The sequence below is a fragment of the Phoca vitulina genome, unplaced genomic scaffold (genome assembly GCF_004348235.1).
Source record: "Phoca vitulina isolate PV1807 unplaced genomic scaffold, GSC_HSeal_1.0 scaffold2, whole genome shotgun sequence".
Classification (NCBI taxonomy): Eukaryota; Metazoa; Chordata; class Mammalia; order Carnivora; family Phocidae; genus Phoca; species Phoca vitulina.
This window is the reverse complement of record NW_022589705.1, coordinates 73,518,924-73,536,282: the sequence shown is the minus strand read 5'-3', so window position 1 is coordinate 73,536,282 and position 17,359 is coordinate 73,518,924. Positions and strand designations below refer to the sequence as shown.

The 17,359-nt window shown below is 45.1% G+C and overlaps 1 protein-coding gene across 2 annotated transcripts in view; it reads left to right on the top strand.

Moving 5' to 3' along the window:
* The window catches only part of THRAP3 (thyroid hormone receptor associated protein 3), a 75,145-nt gene extending 58,102 nt beyond the window's left edge, over positions 1-17,043 (top strand). For both annotated transcript variants that reach the window (XM_032387804.1, XM_032387813.1), the window contains 9 exons: positions 2,588-3,490; positions 5,017-5,730; positions 6,662-6,834; positions 7,582-7,693; positions 8,738-8,822; positions 10,735-10,922; positions 13,298-13,493; positions 13,931-14,074; positions 15,469-17,043. In XM_032387804.1, the coding sequence (XP_032243695.1) occupies positions 2,588-3,490; positions 5,017-5,730; positions 6,662-6,834; positions 7,582-7,693; positions 8,738-8,822; positions 10,735-10,922; positions 13,298-13,493; positions 13,931-14,074; positions 15,469-15,690 (2,737 nt within the window). In that variant the 3' untranslated portion in view covers positions 15,691-17,043. The remainder of the gene's footprint in view (positions 1-2,587; positions 3,491-5,016; positions 5,731-6,661; positions 6,835-7,581; positions 7,694-8,737; positions 8,823-10,734; positions 10,923-13,297; positions 13,494-13,930; positions 14,075-15,468) is intronic.
* Positions 17,044-17,359: the final 316 nt, after the last annotated feature.

Below are 17,359 nucleotides of genomic sequence, written 5' to 3'. Positions count from 1 at the left end.
GATAGAGGTTATTGCCCAATTGTGTGAGTCCATTTAAGTAAAATTTATCCCACCTTTCACCTCTCTGAAAAAAGAAGAGGGAAACCCACTAAGTATATTTATATCTACCTTAGGAAGTTGCTATCAAGATATGGGATTGAGCAGCGACTTTTAGTAATTCCTGCCTTGCACCCAGAGTCTTTGGATTTGGGCCATTTAAATTTCAGTTTAGCTCAGTTGGGTCTGAAAGGTAACACTTGAAAACTTAATCGAGTAAATGGAAATTAAGTAATTGGCTCAAAAACAAGAAGCTATACAACCAAAACTGAGTGACATTAACTGACACAAACCAAAGTGAAAAATGCTAACCAGCTGTGAAGTATCTATGATAACTGGGATTCTGGGCAGATCTATCTAGACAGATTTCTTCTCCTTACTCTACAGATTATTTGGCATGGTCATTGACTTGGCAAATGAGGGAAAAATACCTTGGGCAATAGTGCTGGGGTAGGTCTAGAGCCACTTTATGTGCTATCTTATACTGAGAAGATTGTTACTTTGGAGGAATTTCTCCACAGAAAACATGTTTTTATACTCGATTCTAGTCTGACATCTCTGTTTTTTAGAAACAGATAAATTTGCCACTGGATGTTCAGTTTTTATTTCTGGCTTATCTGTTCCATGATTTTTTTTTTCTTTTGTTTTCCTTCTCCTACAAGGAAAGTATACTATCCAGAGAGTTTGAGAAACCATGCTTTTAAATTAACTTAACTGCTGAGTTCTACAGAATTGGAGAAAATTGATTGTTTCCTTGTATTTCACAGACTGTATCCTTTTAAGTGACTTCTCGTAAATAACTTCATTTGCAATCTGCAGAGACTCATGCTCCTGCATCTGTGCAATGACTGCGGGTTTTGGATGCAGTGTGCCACAGGGCCCTCACTAGTAATTGGTGACAGAAGCAGCAGTAGCCTCTGAGGATGGGAACATGAATTAAACCCTCCTTAGTGCTGGTGGTGCATCACCTCCCTCAAGTATAGCCATTTAATCGGGTCATGTTCAGTTTCATAGCCTGCATCTGCCTCTTCCTTCTTTTCTTATATTGTTACTGTTTTCGAATGAAAAGTTTGGAAGGTAAGTTTTTGTTTTTGTTTTTTAATTGTACTTAAATAGCAACCGTTAACAACCAGCAATATGGTGCATTTTTGCCAGTCACTACTGTTCTTGGGGTAGATAAAGAACCTGAACCCCATGGGTAGTAAGGAGGGGAAGACCAATTTTACTTTATCTTCTTTAGATTAAATTAAATGTAAGTTTCTTTTTAAAAGCACCATTGTTTAGTTAAGACCTGTCACATTTGCTAAATGGAGTTACTTATAAAACAAGCAAGCAAAATGTATCTGTTCCTAGTTAGGTCTAATATGAAAAGTTCTGTTGATGAACCAAACGGTTTTTATTCTACTATATCTGAAGAAAATATTTTTGGAAAGACTTTTTTAATAATTTTACATATTTCTATGTAACTACTCAGGAGTAGTGGTTAATGTGAATGATCTGTATCTTAGTTGACAAGACACATCAGGTATCCAAGGACCCCAGTGGATTTTTATACCAACAGATAACAATTTTTGGCTTTTTGTTAGAAACAAAGCTCCCTGTCATTGACAAGCCTAGCATTCATAAACATGTAATTTTTACAAAGGTCACTGTTGAATCCCCGTGGTTCTGGAAACGTGCCTTTGCTCAATTAGAGTTCCATGCTGTTGAATGAAGAAGAACACAACACTAGGCTTTAGGTTGGCTTGAAAGAAATGTGGGTGGTGATGCGGGAAGAGGGCTCATTTTGGAGTTTTCTTTGGTTAACCTGTGTCCTTGGGTGTCTTATGATCAGATGGTGCCCTCTTGTGGCACCCAGGTAGGATCTTGTAGTTCAACAACAGAAACTTGACCTGAGTAGTGAGACCATTTCCAGGTCCGCAGGAAAAAAACCATTATATTTATATTTTTTGCTGACCTGATTTCAGTGAATTCTTCTAAGCTTTGGCAAGTTCCTGTTTAAGTGTTCTTTGCTTGGGACTATGTATTTACAATCCCAGGTCTTAGTGGAATCTAAGAAAGTAGCCCTGCCCAGACAGAGAGGGCTGAATGGGATGAGGAGTAAAATGTTACACCAGTGTAGGGGCCAAAGGACCTGCATAGTCTGCACCTAAGTCTGTGAACCCGAGCTTGTATTCTTCCTGACTTCCAGTGACGTAGGGACCTGTAAAATCCCGTGTTAAACTCTAATTAAAATGGTTGTGTTCAGTTACTACGTTAAGAACATTTGATGTTCTTTTAGTCACTGTAGAAATACATTTCTGTTTAAAATGCGCTACAGTATTAATGAAGCAATCTCAGTGGGTCATTTGTGAAGGTGATTCTTACCTATATTATTTGTACTTAATGTGGGTCAGCAGTGGGATTAAATGTTTAAGTTTGTTTCTTCGAGAACAAAACAATAAAATACATAAGAACAAGATTTCAAACTGTTACTCTTCATTGGCAGGTATTTCTTAAATAAAAAGGCTTGTGTCAAAAATTCAAATATTTCCCCCATTCCCCTTTTCAGTTCTAGGTCTCGTTCCAGATCGTATTCTCCAGCTCATAACAGAGAGAGAAATCACCCAAGAGTATATCAGAATCGGGATTTCCGAGGTCACAACAGAGGCTATAGAAGGCCCTATTATTTCCGTGGGCGCAACAGAGGCTTTTATCCGTGGGGCCAGTATAACCGAGGTGGCTATGGAAACTACCGCTCCAACTGGCAGAATTACCGGCAGGCATACAGTCCTCGTCGGGGCCGCTCCCGATCCCGGTCCCCAAAGAGAAGGTCCCCTTCACCGAGATCCAGGAGCCATTCTAGAAACTCCGATAAGTCTTCCTCTGACAGGTCAAGGCGCTCCTCATCCTCTCGTTCTTCCTCCAACCACAGCCGAGTGGAATCTAAGCGCAAGTCTGCAAAGGAGAAAAAGTCCTCTTCCAAGGATAGCCGGCCATCTCAGGCTGCCGGGGATAACCAAGGAGACGAGGCCAAGGAGCAGACGTTCTCTGGAGGCACCTCTCAAGATACAAAAGCATCTGACAGCTCGAAACCATGGCCAGATGCCAGCACATATAGTGCTGGTTCTGCATCACGGGCCTCTGCAGTTTCTGAGTTGAGCCCCCGGGAGCGAAGCCCAGCTCTCAAAAGCCCACTCCAGTCTGTGGTGGTGAGGCGGCGCTCACCCCGTCCTAGCCCTGTGCCAAAACCTAGCCCTCCACTTTCCAGCACATCCCAGATGGGCTCAACTCTGCCGAGTGGTGCTGGGTACCAGGCTGGGACACACCAAGGTCCATTCGATCATGGCTCTGGGTCCTTGAGTCCATCCAAAAAGAGCCCTGTGGGTAAGAGTCCACCGGCCACTGGCTCCACGTATAGCTCGTCTCAGAAGGAGGAGGCTGCTACCCCAGGAGGAGCAGCCTATACAAAGAGGCAAGTATCTTGTTTCCCCTCCCTGGGTGTGTTTTTAGCTCACCAGCTGGCAGTTTAATTGTAATGTGATCTCAGAGCTCTGATTGGTGGTAATAAGGTAATCCCTGTTTCCTAAACTTTGCGTTAGCAAATTTGAAAAGCACCACCCAAGGAAACCTTTAGCTTATTTAACTCTAGCTTTCCTACCTTCCTGAATTTGTATTGCAGCATAAAGTTGCTTTAGACTGCTCTGCAATGATGTTTTCACATTTAAAATTTGCCTTGGATTCTACCAATGTAAGCTAGAGAACAGTAGAGATTTGTGGGTCAGCTATCAAAAAAATAAGGTCTTTGCCAAAATGAATGGCCATTGGAGCTGTTAGACCCTGTAGGACCCACCATCTACTGTGATCAGTCTGCATCAGCCCATCATGGTGAAGAGCTACACCTCGTATCCTCACACGCTCCAGTTGAGGAGACTGGGCAGATGGGAAAGCCTGAGGCTTAGTCCAGGAAGCCCTTTTTTAAAATCACAAGGTGGGTGTATGTCCCAGTAGAAGCCAACCAGGCTGCATGTTAGGAGAGGACATGACCGTGCTTCTGTCTTTCTGCTCTGGGGGACATGGTGAGTTGGAACCTGAAGCTTTGTTTGTGTGGTTGGATGGATTGGGATGGCAGAGTAAGTAATAGGGAAGTTGTATTGGGACCAGGTTGTCAAGAGGGACTTACTGGGCAGGTGGTTCCAACCCTCCCCCCCATGTCCCCTTTCTTATTAGCATATTCTTTGATGCCCTGCTGTCCTTTGAGTCTTCTTTGCCATAGTAATGCCACTATAACTTGATTAGATTTTCTTCATTAATGGTACAAACTTTACAGCCTTCAGTGACTGCTTTAAAGTTAAGTGTGGTTCCTTGCCAGGACTGGGAGTCTCATTAGGAGACTCGGGCACGAGCTCTGCTTTTCCATAAGAACGAGTAGGATGGTTTCTGCCCCCTTCCCCCAATTAACTTGTATTTTGTTTTTATTTGTGTTCACAGTATATTTCATATTTAGATCTCCTAGGTGACTTGAAGCAAACATGAAGTCTCTTTTGAGACTTGTATTTCCAAATGTGAGTTGTATAAAAGCAAAACAGTCCAAGGTTGAACATTCTATGTTAACTTTGCTGAAAGCAGATTTTAAATGACTGAGTGAAGGTTGGATAAGACCTTAATTTTTTTTTTCCTAGACCACTTACAGGTAAGTAGGTTTTGTTTTTAGTATCCTAAAAATTACCTTTGCTGTTTTCTTTTTGATTGCTCTTGTAAGACACAACTCCATGGACCGGGTATTTTTCGCTTAAATGGCATCCAAGTTCATAGATCTGTGAAAGGCTACTTTTCAGAAATTACTATAAGAAAGTAACCAAGTAGAAAGTCTTTGGTAACACTGGAATCCACAAGACATGTTTGTTCAAAGAATCAAAAACACAAGACCAGATGGTACTGTTTTAGATCAGGTTGCTTAAAGGGCCTCTTTTTGTGTCTCCCTTGTGTTTTTATAACTAGGTACCTAGATGAGCAGAAGACAGAGAATGGAAAAGATAAGGAACAGAAACAAACAAATACCGATAAAGAGAAAATGAAAGAGAAAGGGAGCTTCTCTGACACAGGCTTGGGTGATGCAAAAATGAAATCTGATCCGTTTGCTCCCAAAACTGATACCGAGAAGTCTTTTCGGGGTAGCCAGTCTCCCAAAAGGTATAAGCTTCGAGATGACTTTGAGAAGAAGATGGCTGACTTCCATAAGGAGGACATGGATGATCAAGATAAGGACAAAGCTAAGGGAAGGAAGGAATCGGAGTTTGATGATGAACCCAAATTTATGTCAAAAGCCCTAGCAGGTGCAAACAAAAACCAGGAGGAGGAGAAGTCAGGCAAATGGGAGGGCCTGGTTTATGCACCTCCAGGGAAAGAAAAGCAGAGGAAAACAGAGGAGCTGGAGGAGGAATCTTTCTCAGAGAGATCCAAGAAGGAGGATCGGGGAGGGCCCAAGAGAACCGAAAGTGGGCACAGGGGGTTTGTGCCTGAAAAGAATTTCCGAGTGACCGCTTACAAAGCAGTCCAAGAGAAAAGCTCATCACCTCCCCCGAGGAAGACCTCGGAGAGCCGAGAGAAGCTAGGAGCCAAAGGAGACTTTTCCACAGGGAAGTCTTCCTTTTCCATTACTCGAGAGGCCCAGGTCAATGTCCGGATGGACTCTTTTGATGAGGACCTTGCAAGGTGAGATGTAGTCCTTGAACTTCAGGGCTTTAGTGGTCTGAGGGGCATCTCCTAACCCCTCCCCCTGAGGATGTTCGGGAACCAGGACAGGCCCCTCATGTATTTCCCCTGCTGTCCAAGTTTCAGTGCTGATACGTTTCACCTGTTTTCAGTGGAGAAGAGCGTGTCACTGAGCAGTTATATGTTGGGGGCAGTATCACAGGGGTGGTAAAGCATCTTTCAGTCTTCAGTGACTGGTTTTCTGGGTGTTGGGTCTCCTCTCGTCTTGACCTCTATCCATTACCCTACCCTCTATCCCCCATCATCCCATCTTTTCCCTTAAATGTGCTTAAGATGATTTTGCCTGTGGAGCCATCCAGAATCCACTTTTCCATTCTTAGCTAGGTTACCAAAGTCTATTATTATAGACCTCCATCAACTAATGTAGCAATTTTAAAAGTTGGGGCTGGGGGGAGGGGTGCGTGGCCAAACTTGAGGAGAGTGGGGAGGCCCAGGCTGTGTTTTGTACCTGGGGTAAAAACCGCACTGCTAGTGGGAAGTCCACCTGAGCAGCATTCCAGCCACCTCCCACTTCACTGAGTGGTCCTGGCTGGCCAACCTAGTTGATCTTTTAAAATACTTTTCATTTGTTGTGTGTGTTAAAACTGCAGTGACTCTGAAAACAGAGTCACTGAGGGTCAGTACTTCACCCTGCCCATTTGTTCCTATTAAGGACTCCCAGTGAGAAAAGGGGAGAGAGAGATTTTGGATGCCCTTATCCGTCATTATGGTCCATTGAGGTTACTTTGAACTTGGGTGGGAAGCAAAAAGCAACTTTGTGGATAAATTTAAAACTCTTGGGTTTTGAAAAAAGCATTGCCTTCTTACGGTTTAAATGTTTTGACTTTCTGTATATCTTGTTACACTGGGCCTCCCTGTGTTTCCTTTCCAGACCCAGTGGCTTATTGGCTCAGGAACGCAAGCTTTGTCGGGATCTAGTCCATAGCAACAAAAAGGAACAGGAATTCCGTTCCATTTTCCAGCACATACAGTCAGCTCAGTCTCAGCGGAGCCCCTCTGAACTGTTTGCCCAGCATATAGTGACCATTGTTCACCATGTGAAAGGTGAGTGCAGACCCCAGCCTGCTGCGGGCTCCCTTTCTGCGTGCTTCGCTTCCTCCGCTACAAGCAGGATGAGTGGGTGAATAAGGGAGCCTTTCGGGGCCCTTTATCTCATCAAAAGGGCCTTTGAAGCTAGGGACTCCTTGAAGGAAATTCCTTCCAAGGAGGAGTTTCCATTTTTTAATAACAGAGTTGAAGACTAAATGCTAGTAACCTGTGATCGTGAGAATAGGTAATAGCCTTCACGTAAGGTTTAAAATGCTCGAAGAAGTATGAAAAATGGCTTTTCCAGCACCTCATTTTTCCTGTCTAGCAGATGGAAGCCGCTAGAGAGGTCTCTCAGAGACCTTGTGGTATGAATTTCTTCTCCACGTTATTCTACCATGTCCTGGGCAGACAGGTGCGCAGGTTGGGGAGTGGTAGAGAGAAGTGATACAGCAGCTGGGTTGGGCCAGATACAGATTCTGCCTAAAACTTAAACTCCAGTGGGAGTTGGTGCTGTGATTCACAGAGAAGTGGGCTCTAGGTTTCCGCATATCCACATCCTAAGACAAGGGAGTGACTGTGGAAATCCAGTGGCCAACACTGGATTGTGTCTGAGCCAGCTGTTTTTCCTTCCTCTTTTCAGTGTGTCTGTTACATGGATTTGACTACTTGAGTCACATCTTTGTGGCTGCAGGTTCATGTGGAAGAGTTGAATACTGTGTCTGCCTTTGGGATCATAATGTGTTTTTCTTTGAATTCCCACAGAGCATCACTTTGGGTCCTCAGGAATGACATTGCATGAGCGCTTTACTAAATACCTAAAGAGAGGAACTGAGCAGGAGGCAGCTAAAAACAAGAAAAGCCCAGAGATACACAGGTGAGGACTTTGGCCTTACACTGGAGGTGGCCATAAAAGCTTGCTCATCAGATAATAAACTCGTCTTGTTCTTGTCAATGTTAGGTGGGTGCCTTAGCAGCAGAGTTCAGGGTAAACGTTCTCCAGACGCTAGGATAGCAGTGGGCATTTGTAGTTTGAGTGGAAAGGGCATGCCTTTATGACTACAGTTTCTCACTTTGGGCCTGAGGAAGACCAGCCTTTTGATACAGATGAATCCTTATATTCCTGGGAGCTGGCAAATGGTAACCTGAGACCACTGTGAACTTGCCACAGGTGGAGTAAATGTTAAGTTTTTTTCCAAAACTGATATATGGAACGCAAAACTGATAGAGGGAACGCATGTGTTCCATGGAGCAGTTCTTCTTCTGGAAGAATTTCCAGTGGGTGGCAGAGCTTGTACGATTATGTCAAAGGGTTTAAAAGCCCAGCAGGTTTAAAGACTGTCACATTTGGTTGTGGGAGCATATTCAGTAAATAGGGGCTTTGTCTAGAAAGAAACTTGAGTGCAGCTTTAATTTCTTACTAGTCAGCTCTGTTGCAGCAGGGAAGAGAACCATGTTTCTCCAACAGTCTTGGGTCTGGGGTCTTTGGGATGTATGCATATGCCAGGTGGTTTTCTCACCTAGACCTAATGTCATAGGTAAATAATGGGCTATTATATTCTTATTCCTAAGACGAGAACTGCTCTTTGAGGTTAGCAGGGCATGGATCGTCTTGATGTGAACTTGAGGTTATAGGCGTGGGTGTAGGTGAATCTTCCTTCCTGGCTGTAACAGTACTGGGAAGGAATAAGTTCGGTTTGAGTTGGAGAGGTTGGGATGTGTGCATGTGTGCGCACGCGCACACACACACCTACCTATGGGAGAGTATAAATACATAGGCAAAGAATGTAAGTAACATATATATGTAAGTTAAGAAACATAATTAAAAGGATTCTATTACTTAGCTGAGGAACTAAAATATTACCAATAGTATATTCACATTATGGGGATATTAAACAATTTTTCTGTTTTCAATTTTTAGGAGGATAGACATTTCTCCCAGTACATTCAGAAAACATGGTTTGGCTCATGATGAAATGAAAAGTCCACGGGAACCTGGCTACAAGGTGAACTGTTGCTTTGATCGTAATTCCAACAAAATGAGTGCGTTGGGCATGAACTTGACAGAAATGTGTTTGTTTAAATTACTCTCTACTTAAGTTTGTGTTTTTCTTTTAAGGATGGGCATAATTCTAAAAATGAACTACAAAGGGTTAATTTTTATTAAATGTATCAACAACCTTTGTGAAGTGGTTAGAATATGGTAAATGACCCCAAAGTCTATTGAGGTGAGCTTGAGAAAAAAAAGAGAGGAGTTTTGGAACAAGTGCCCATGATGAGAGAAGAAACTTTTTGTGATATTTTTCTGCTTGTAAGTATTATCAAATCAACTATATTACATGCACTATTTCCAACCATGATTTCAAAAAGACATGCATGTCAGAGGAGAGTGAAATATTCATATCTTAACATGGTAGACTGTTTTAAACAGCTAGTCCAGTTTTTTTTCTAACATTGTACCATATTTATCATCTGTCAGTTACTGTTACTTTAAAGCTAAACATTATTTTGATAGCCCAGCTACATTTGCAATGATGTGCACGCAAACAGAGTTATGAAGAGGTTAAAGCTTGTATGCAGTCTTTTACTATGAAATAATACATTTGGGTTTTTTTTAAGTCTCTTAGTATTTATGGACCTTCATTCACATATACAGTTGAAATTTAAAATTAAAGATGGCTCTTCCAGTGCTGCTGAAACCTTTTCAAAAGATACTCATCTTCAGTTCTTCCGAACGAACTTGTCTCAATAGTCAAATGTGACGAGAGGCCCTCTGTACAGTCTCTCTCCTCTCCCAGCCCCCTTTTGTTTTTCTCCACGTACCCACCAGCTTGGCACTGACCCTGTGAAAGGCTTTGAGACAGCAGACGAGCGCGCGCCCTTTAGGCCTCTCAGGCCCACTCCATAGAGGTGCTGTGGGTGCACGGCCTCAGGGAGCAGCATCTGCCTTTTTGGGTCTTTGGAGGGTACAGAGACCCCATTCCCTCTCAAAAATGAACAGGATAAAAATCTCCTTAAACTTTATTTCAACAAAAAGTTTAGTAGTTTGTATGAGATGTTAATATGGAGTGAACTGCCCATTCCTTCCTCTTTTAGAGAGGTTTTACTTCCCATGAGGCAAGTCCTAGTGCTTAATGTCCCTGAATCCACCTGGCCCTCTGTGCTCTGAGTGTCCCCAGAGCTGTCGAAAGCCCTTGCCCTGGTTTGGGGCACACAGCGCCGCTGCTCTGTCTGCCACACATATGCCCTGAGGGGTTCGACTTAATAAGGAAGTCAGCAAAAAAAGAGTTTGCTTTCCTTTTTTGCTGCTGCTTTTACCCTTTTTAAAATAAATTTTGACCTGGTATTGCCACTTTGTGAATTCTCCATTGTGGTTTTTGATATTCCTTCTCTAAAACAATTGCTCACTGTAACTAAGCGTTTTGGAAGGCTGCTGGTGTCCCACAGTCCTGTTGTTGGGTTCCGCACTCAGAGCTCATTCCAAGGAGAGGATAAAACCCATGGTGGCTGCCACAGTGTAGGTAGGAAAGGATGACATGACACCAACGTTTCCACGCTTGGTGGTGACTAGGCCTGAGCCAGCCTAACCGGACACCTTCTAATGCTGATTTTGGCCTACTCAGTGTGTAGGCTAGCCAGAGTTATTACTGGGCCACAGAGGAAACAAACAAGGAGATCAGTGTCTAGCATTTTCAGAAGGCAGTCGTCATTTTAGAGAACTGGTTTGGGTTCTGTGAGGGACCCTCAGGAAGGGACTTCTGTGGGACATCCTGTATCCCTCCAAGCTTGGGTGAGGTGCCTCACACTCCCAGTGCTTCCTCTGCACCACTCCATTGGAGTAGAAACCACAGTTTGTGGGGTGGTTGAGTTGACAGCCCCGAATCCCAAAAACCTTAATTTTGATTTCTCTTTTTGCAGGCTGAGGGAAAATACAAAGATGATCCTGTTGATCTCCGCCTTGATATTGAACGTCGTAAAAAACATAAGGAGAGAGATCTTAAACGAGGTAAATCAAGAGAATCAGTGGATTCCAGAGACTCAAGCCACTCGAGGGAAAGATCAGCTGAGAAAACAGAGAAAACTCATAAAGGATCAAAGAAGCAGAAGTACGTAAGCCCCTGTTACCTCCTTCAGACTCTTGAGTGGGGTGTCTTGTCTGCTCCTTCTGGGCTGTATAGCAGATCTTCTAGGCCAGAGAAGTTCCGGGTTAGGAATGATAGCAGTTTCTTCTTTTATACCATGTAACTGTCAAGTAAGGTCCCTGGCTGAAAACAGAACTTCTGCATCAAAGTAGGTGTGATCCTTGTCCAAAGAAGGCCTCCTGGGAGACGGGCATTTAATTTGGCTTTAGGGACAGAGTGGAAAATCACTTGGGAATTCCTTTTGGGTTGTGTTAGACATTTTCTTTGATATGTTCTTTTTCATCACAAATCTTCACGGGGAGGTTATGTTTTAGAAATGGCTCAAAGTTGTTGGCTGGTTAATGACATTGTTTTGTCAAAGAAATAAGAGTGAAACTAGATAGGACAAGATTGTTGATCTTAAATGCCTTTTAAGAACTAGTTATGCAGACACTTCCAAGTGAGGTGTTCCAAATATTCTTTAAACAAAGGTAGCATTGTTGAACTTCATAGGGCAGCATTCATGCCAAGGTCCTGTCGTTTCTATTTACATCTGTGAAAGTCCCATGACTTTTCAATCATGTCTCATTAAACATAGAAGAGTTGAAGTCCTACACTTTCCCATATGAAGCAATACCACTTTTGCTGTTTGTGAACTTTAGCCGGCAAGCATTTTCATATCCATTTTCTGATAACAACAGTCCTTTGAGATAAGTTGGACACTTGGTGTGGTACCCATTTTGAAAGATAAGCTAAGCTCATAATGATTTGTCTAAGATGACACAATTGTCAGCTGACATCAAAACCCAGATGCTGTGTTCTACTTTGTCTCCCGCTCCACCTTGTTACTTATGCCTGGGGAGCCCTGGCAGCTTCCAGGGCTGCCTGTTGGTAAGGGACCTGATCATCCTCAGCAGAGAGTGGAAGTGGTGGTTCAGCAGTCCTTGATGCTGCTCCTGGTGGAGAGGACGTAGAGCCCCTCAAACGTTTCAGGGTTGGGTTTGGGTTGGGATCCTGATTGCTTTCCCTGGAGCACCTCCCTCTTGCTCTGTCTTGCTGTGTGACCTTTGAAATCCTAGTATTCTGTGACTGGGGCAAGAAGCAAGACGGTTGTTCTCATTCTACATCACACCTCAGTTCACAAGAACTGTTTCTCATAGGACTGAAGGACAGCTCACCCAAGGTCACACAAGTAATAAAAGGTGGTGCTGGGACTCAAATCTGGGGCCTTATTTTTTAAAACCTTTTGAAATAGCGCACTGACTTAAAGGAGTCAAGAGTTACACATCTGAGTTATAAAAATCCTGTGACAGTAACTTAGACTTTTACTGTTTATGGAGTAAATGCTAGAAAGAGCCGCTAGGATTTAAATATTTAAGTTCTTGAGCTTCTTAAATGTCAGGGAATGTGGTGGGAGAGGGGGCAGGATACTTTGCATAATGGAGGCGGACAGCGAGAGGTTCCTGGCACTTGGCCGGCTTCTCCCCGTAAGTCGTCCTCTACTCCTGGGAGCCTGGCCTTTCTACCACCTTACAGGCCGCCAGTAAGCTCCATTCGCACATGGCTGGGCCAGCACCCACATCTGGTAGATAGACAGTGACTCATTGTAGTAAGCTCATTTGCTCTAGTCTGTAATTTCTCTCAGATGAAGGGAAGGGCGGGAAATCACTCTGGGAAGAGTTTTGCTAGATCCTGTGCTTAATAACTCACCCTGTTTGAGCTCAGTGAGAGGTGCTATGTGGAGTAGTGGTATAATTAGAGCTAGGTTTGAACCCAGGTTCTTCCCAGCTCTGTCACCCTGAATCTCCTCTGTCTATAAAATGGGGAAATACTACTGAATAATCAGGGTTGCTATTTACTGCATGCTTGCTCTGTCACTGTAAAGTGTTTAAGCATGTTGTTGGTTCAGTCTTTAGAACAGGCTCATTAGGCAGATCATGTTCTTCCTGTGAGAAATAAAAGTAACGTAAAGCATAAAACAAATGGTATTATATAAAGCCTCTGTCCCAGTACCCAGTACATCATGGCTCCCAATACAGTGTTCGCTTCCTTCTGCCTTTGTAGTTCGTGCATGTGTATTTTACGGGGCCATGTTCTCTTCCTCTTGCTATGCATGTCCCATGTTTATCACAGGCTAAGACATAGATGTGTCACTGAACATGATTCACAGAATTGAGAGGAAGCTCTCTGGGTACCCTGGGTGGGTAAGGTGGGGGCGAGTTTTGAGGTTACTCGTCTTCAGTGTCTTCTTACCACAGATACGTTCCTGATTGTCCTGTGCACCTTACCAGTGAGGTCCCAGCCAAGGGCTGTCCGCTCGGGCTGAGTGATTTAAATCCCTGGCTTTTCTGTTTTCATAGGAAGCACCGGAGAGCACGAGACCGGTCCAGGTCCTCCTCCTCTTCCTCCCAGTCATCCCACTCCTATAAAGCGGAAGAGTACACTGAAGAGACGGAGGAGAGGGAAGAGAGCACCACGGGCTTTGACAAGTCAAGACTAGGGACCAAAGACTTCGTGGGTCCAAGTGAAAGAGGCGGCAGAGCTCGAGGGACCTTCGTAAGATCCTGCCCCCTCTCCCTGCTCCTCCCAACTCTAGTTATGTGATTACCAGATTACTAGTTTTGTTGCCCTTGCTGCAAGGAATCCAGGCTCTACATCCCAGAATCTGTACCCCTCTTCCCCAAGCTTTCTGGTTTTAGTTATTTTTCTGTTCATAATCACTTACCTAGAAAGCCTCTCGGGCTTCTGACCTCCGAATTTCCCCCCTTGGCTTGACGGCTGCTGCGTCTGTAGGGAGGGCCCTGTGCCCTGTGGCCCTCTGCCTGGGCTGCAGACCGGAGCGGAGAGGGAACGGCTAGAACCCAGGTGACCAGCAGATTGACTGAGGACCGCTGTCTGTTCTGAGCCAGAGAAGTATTTGAGCCGAAGGCAGGGAGTGGTTTTTCTCCACTCCTGACTCAGTCCTTTGTTCCTTTTCCCCATTTATGCCACAGCAATTTCGAGCCAGAGGGAGAGGCTGGGGCAGAGGCTCCTACTCTGGTAACAACAACAACAACAGCAACAACGATTTTCAAAAGAGAAACCGGGAGGAGGAGTGGGACCCCGAGTACACGCCCAAAAGCAAGAAGTATTACCTGGTATGTGTCTGGGATAACCAGGAAGGGCCAGAGCGCCTCTGGCACACAGCGTGGCTGATACCGACGCTTCATTGGTCTGTCTCGAGCTGTGATTAAACGTGTGTGCAGGCGGACTGTGCTGGGGGGCTGTGTACTTGTGGGTCCGCGTGGTGCTGGCCAGAGGAGTGTTCTCCTGCGAGGCAGTATCCTGGCCGCAGAGCTGTATGAATCCAGGATGCGCGAGAAAGGTTGCTCTGGCCTTTTGAGTCTGTGAGCTTGTCTGATTGCTAATCCCCCCTTGGCCGCCGTCCAGCCTTCATCCAGGGATGGAGTCATGGCCCTCCCCTGAGCCCACAGTTCACTCTGTCACTCCCTAGTGCAAGATAGAAAAGACAGCTGAGGATCTCTTTGAGGGAGGGGCTCTGTCTCCAGAATGAAATGTCACTGGGGCTTCTCTCGTCTGAGCTGTTGGTCACTCCTAGGTAGCAGGCACTTTCTGGGTCTCCCTCCCTCACTTTGGGGCTCCTCAGGTCCAAGCAGATGGGACTCTGGGTGTTGTAACCAAGGTAAACTTGAAACTGAGACTCCATCACCCCCGAGAAGGGCTGGCACGGGTCTGTACCGTGAGCTGCACGGCTGGGACTCGGGTTTTGTAGACGACTGCACAGCCACCTTCGCTTTTCTGGGGCAGCTGGGAGCTGCTCTGAGCCTTCCTAGGGGGCCCTTGCACCTGCATCTTAGGGAAAAGTTGGCAGGGCCCAGGATAGGTGCTGGAGTGGCACTGCTACGGGGGGAAGGTAAAGGCCATCTGAGTCCTTCTCCCTGTCCCCATCTGCCACCTGAAGTTCGGAGCATTGTTGGCCTCCTGCGTTTAGGCTGTTGAACGAGCAGCCCTGGCAGGAAGCAGCTGGCCCTCTCGCTGAGTTGATCCCCAGAGCCTGAGGTCCTACTTGGGATGGTTTAGAGTTTTTGAAGCCATGGTGCTGATGAGGTAACAACAACTTCTAGTTTTCAAAGTGCATTCTCACTCAGTCTCTCATTGGAGCCCTTCTCTCTCGTGTGATCATCAGAGCAGGATTGGGATGCAGAGTGGAGGGTGAAGATGATGATAGAGGGTAGATGTCAGGATTAAATGAGATAATGCAGGTGAAGGTCTTTCAGGGCTCAGTGAAGGTTTCATCATCATTGTAATGCCCAGGCTACTGCCTCAGAATTCCTAAGGCACCTAATGGAATATTCTCTTGGATCTGAATCAGTAGCATTTTTGGAGTAGGGGGGATTGGGAGGAGGACCGAAAAGGAACAGAAGGTGGGGTGGGGCAAAAGGCTGGTTTGAGAAAGTCACATTTGGATGAAAAGAGGGCTTTGGCTACTCTTGTTCACTCTGGGATTGATGGCAGTTTTCTTTTCTCTCAGCATGATGACCGTGAAGGTGAAGGCAGTGAGAAGTGGGTGAGCCGGGGCCGGGGCCGAGGAGCCTTCCCCCGGGGTCGAGGCCGGTTCATGTTCCGGAAGTCCAGCACCAGCCCCAAATGGGCCCACGACAAGTTTAGTGGGGAGGAAGGGGAGATTGAAGACGACGAGAGTGGGACAGAGAACCGAGAAGAGAAGGACAATTTACAGCCCACAACTGAGTAGGGGCCACTCTGATGGGAGTCCCTGCCCAGGGGAGAGAGGGCGCTGGGAAGATGGCTGGTGAGGAGCAAAACAGAGGAGCCTCAAGATTGCAAAAATCCCACCCCTACCCCCCACCAGCCAGCCGCACAGAATCCTACTACAGCCGAAAGCATCCCTGGCGCTGCGTCCCACTGGACAGAGGCGGCCGGCCGAGGAGCCTGGGGTCAGGCCCGGCTCTTGAGCAGAACACAACACATTGGGCTTTAGCTGTGTTTCTCATTTGTTGTTGGTGTGTGGGGTGGGGGCTGGGGTAGGGAGGGGAGAGCGATACTTGGATTTTGCTTTGTTCCCTATTAGAAACCAACAGTTTTGTTCTTACTTTCATTTGGAGCTAAGAGGACTAATTTGATGATTTTCAATCTCTTCTCCCTTATCCTGATTTTAAAAGCCCTTCTTCCTTTTTTTTTTTTTTTTAGGCATATGTAGTAATAATAGCAGAAAGATTTAATTTGGGTAACTTTGATTCTTCAAAGAGAAAACAAAGCATGTGAATAAACATTGAAGTGTTCACCTCAGTTTGGGACCAAACTGCTTGGATCTTTGTAAAAATCGGTTTTGTATGTCGAGGAGGAGTTCAAGGCCTTTCTGACCACCTTGTGTTCCCCTTTTCTGCACAGCCATGTATCCCGTGGCTGCTGACCACACCCCACATGCCCCCCCACCCCAATACTTTCTGATTTCTTCTGGGCTGGGCATCCCATTCTCCACCAGCAGCTCCAGTATCCCAAACTTTGTAGTCCTGCTGATCCTCTCAGCAACAGGGGTGGAAACTGGATGGCAGTTTCTGGTCTGTTTTCTAAGAAACTTCTGAATTCTATTATCTTTACAAATATAAGATGAGAAAATAATTTTTTCAATATTTTTTATTAATCTTTTTATAAAATGAAAAGAAACTCCTATGGTCGATTAAGGAAGGTGGTTATGGCTGGGTGGTTTGTGGGGGTTTGTTTTTTCTTTTCGTTTTTTTTTTTTAACCTTAAGCTTTAAGTTGAAACATTCTTGGATGTTTGGGGGGAAAACATCCTCTTAAAATGGGTCCTTGTGCTTGCCTTCTGGGGAGGCGGTCCTGAGCAGGTGAATCATATGGCATTTATGCATATGTTATATGCGGACTGCACCCACCTCTTCTCCCCCCCCCCCAACCTTTGCCTCTTGGGTTGTTGTGCTTCTTTCCCCTTACTTTGCTACATTTCTATAGTTAAGTTGGTTTTACTTGAATGATTCATGTTTAGGGGGAAAAAAATGAAAACACCCTTAAAATTTGTTTCAACTCCTCCTGCAAATAAAAAAATAAATGAAGAAGGCAGATGTAAATGGACTCTGGTCATTGTCACCCTTAGTTGTGTGTGCGTGCGTGTGTGTGTGTGTGTGTGTGTTTGGGGGGGAGGTATGTACTGTAGCAGCTTCAAGAAACCTGAAAGACAAAACTGTCTCTCGGCTGTCACCGAGGCTGTTGCTTAGTCCCATCCTCATCAGTGCCATGCTCAATTGTTTGGGAGGAGACTGGGCCACCCTTTGCTGGCTAATAACTCATTGCCACCCTGATGGTTTTACTTCATCCTGTACCCTGGACACCCTAAGAGAACCAGATGCTTTCACTGTGGTTTTATGGGCAAGGACTTTGGCTTCC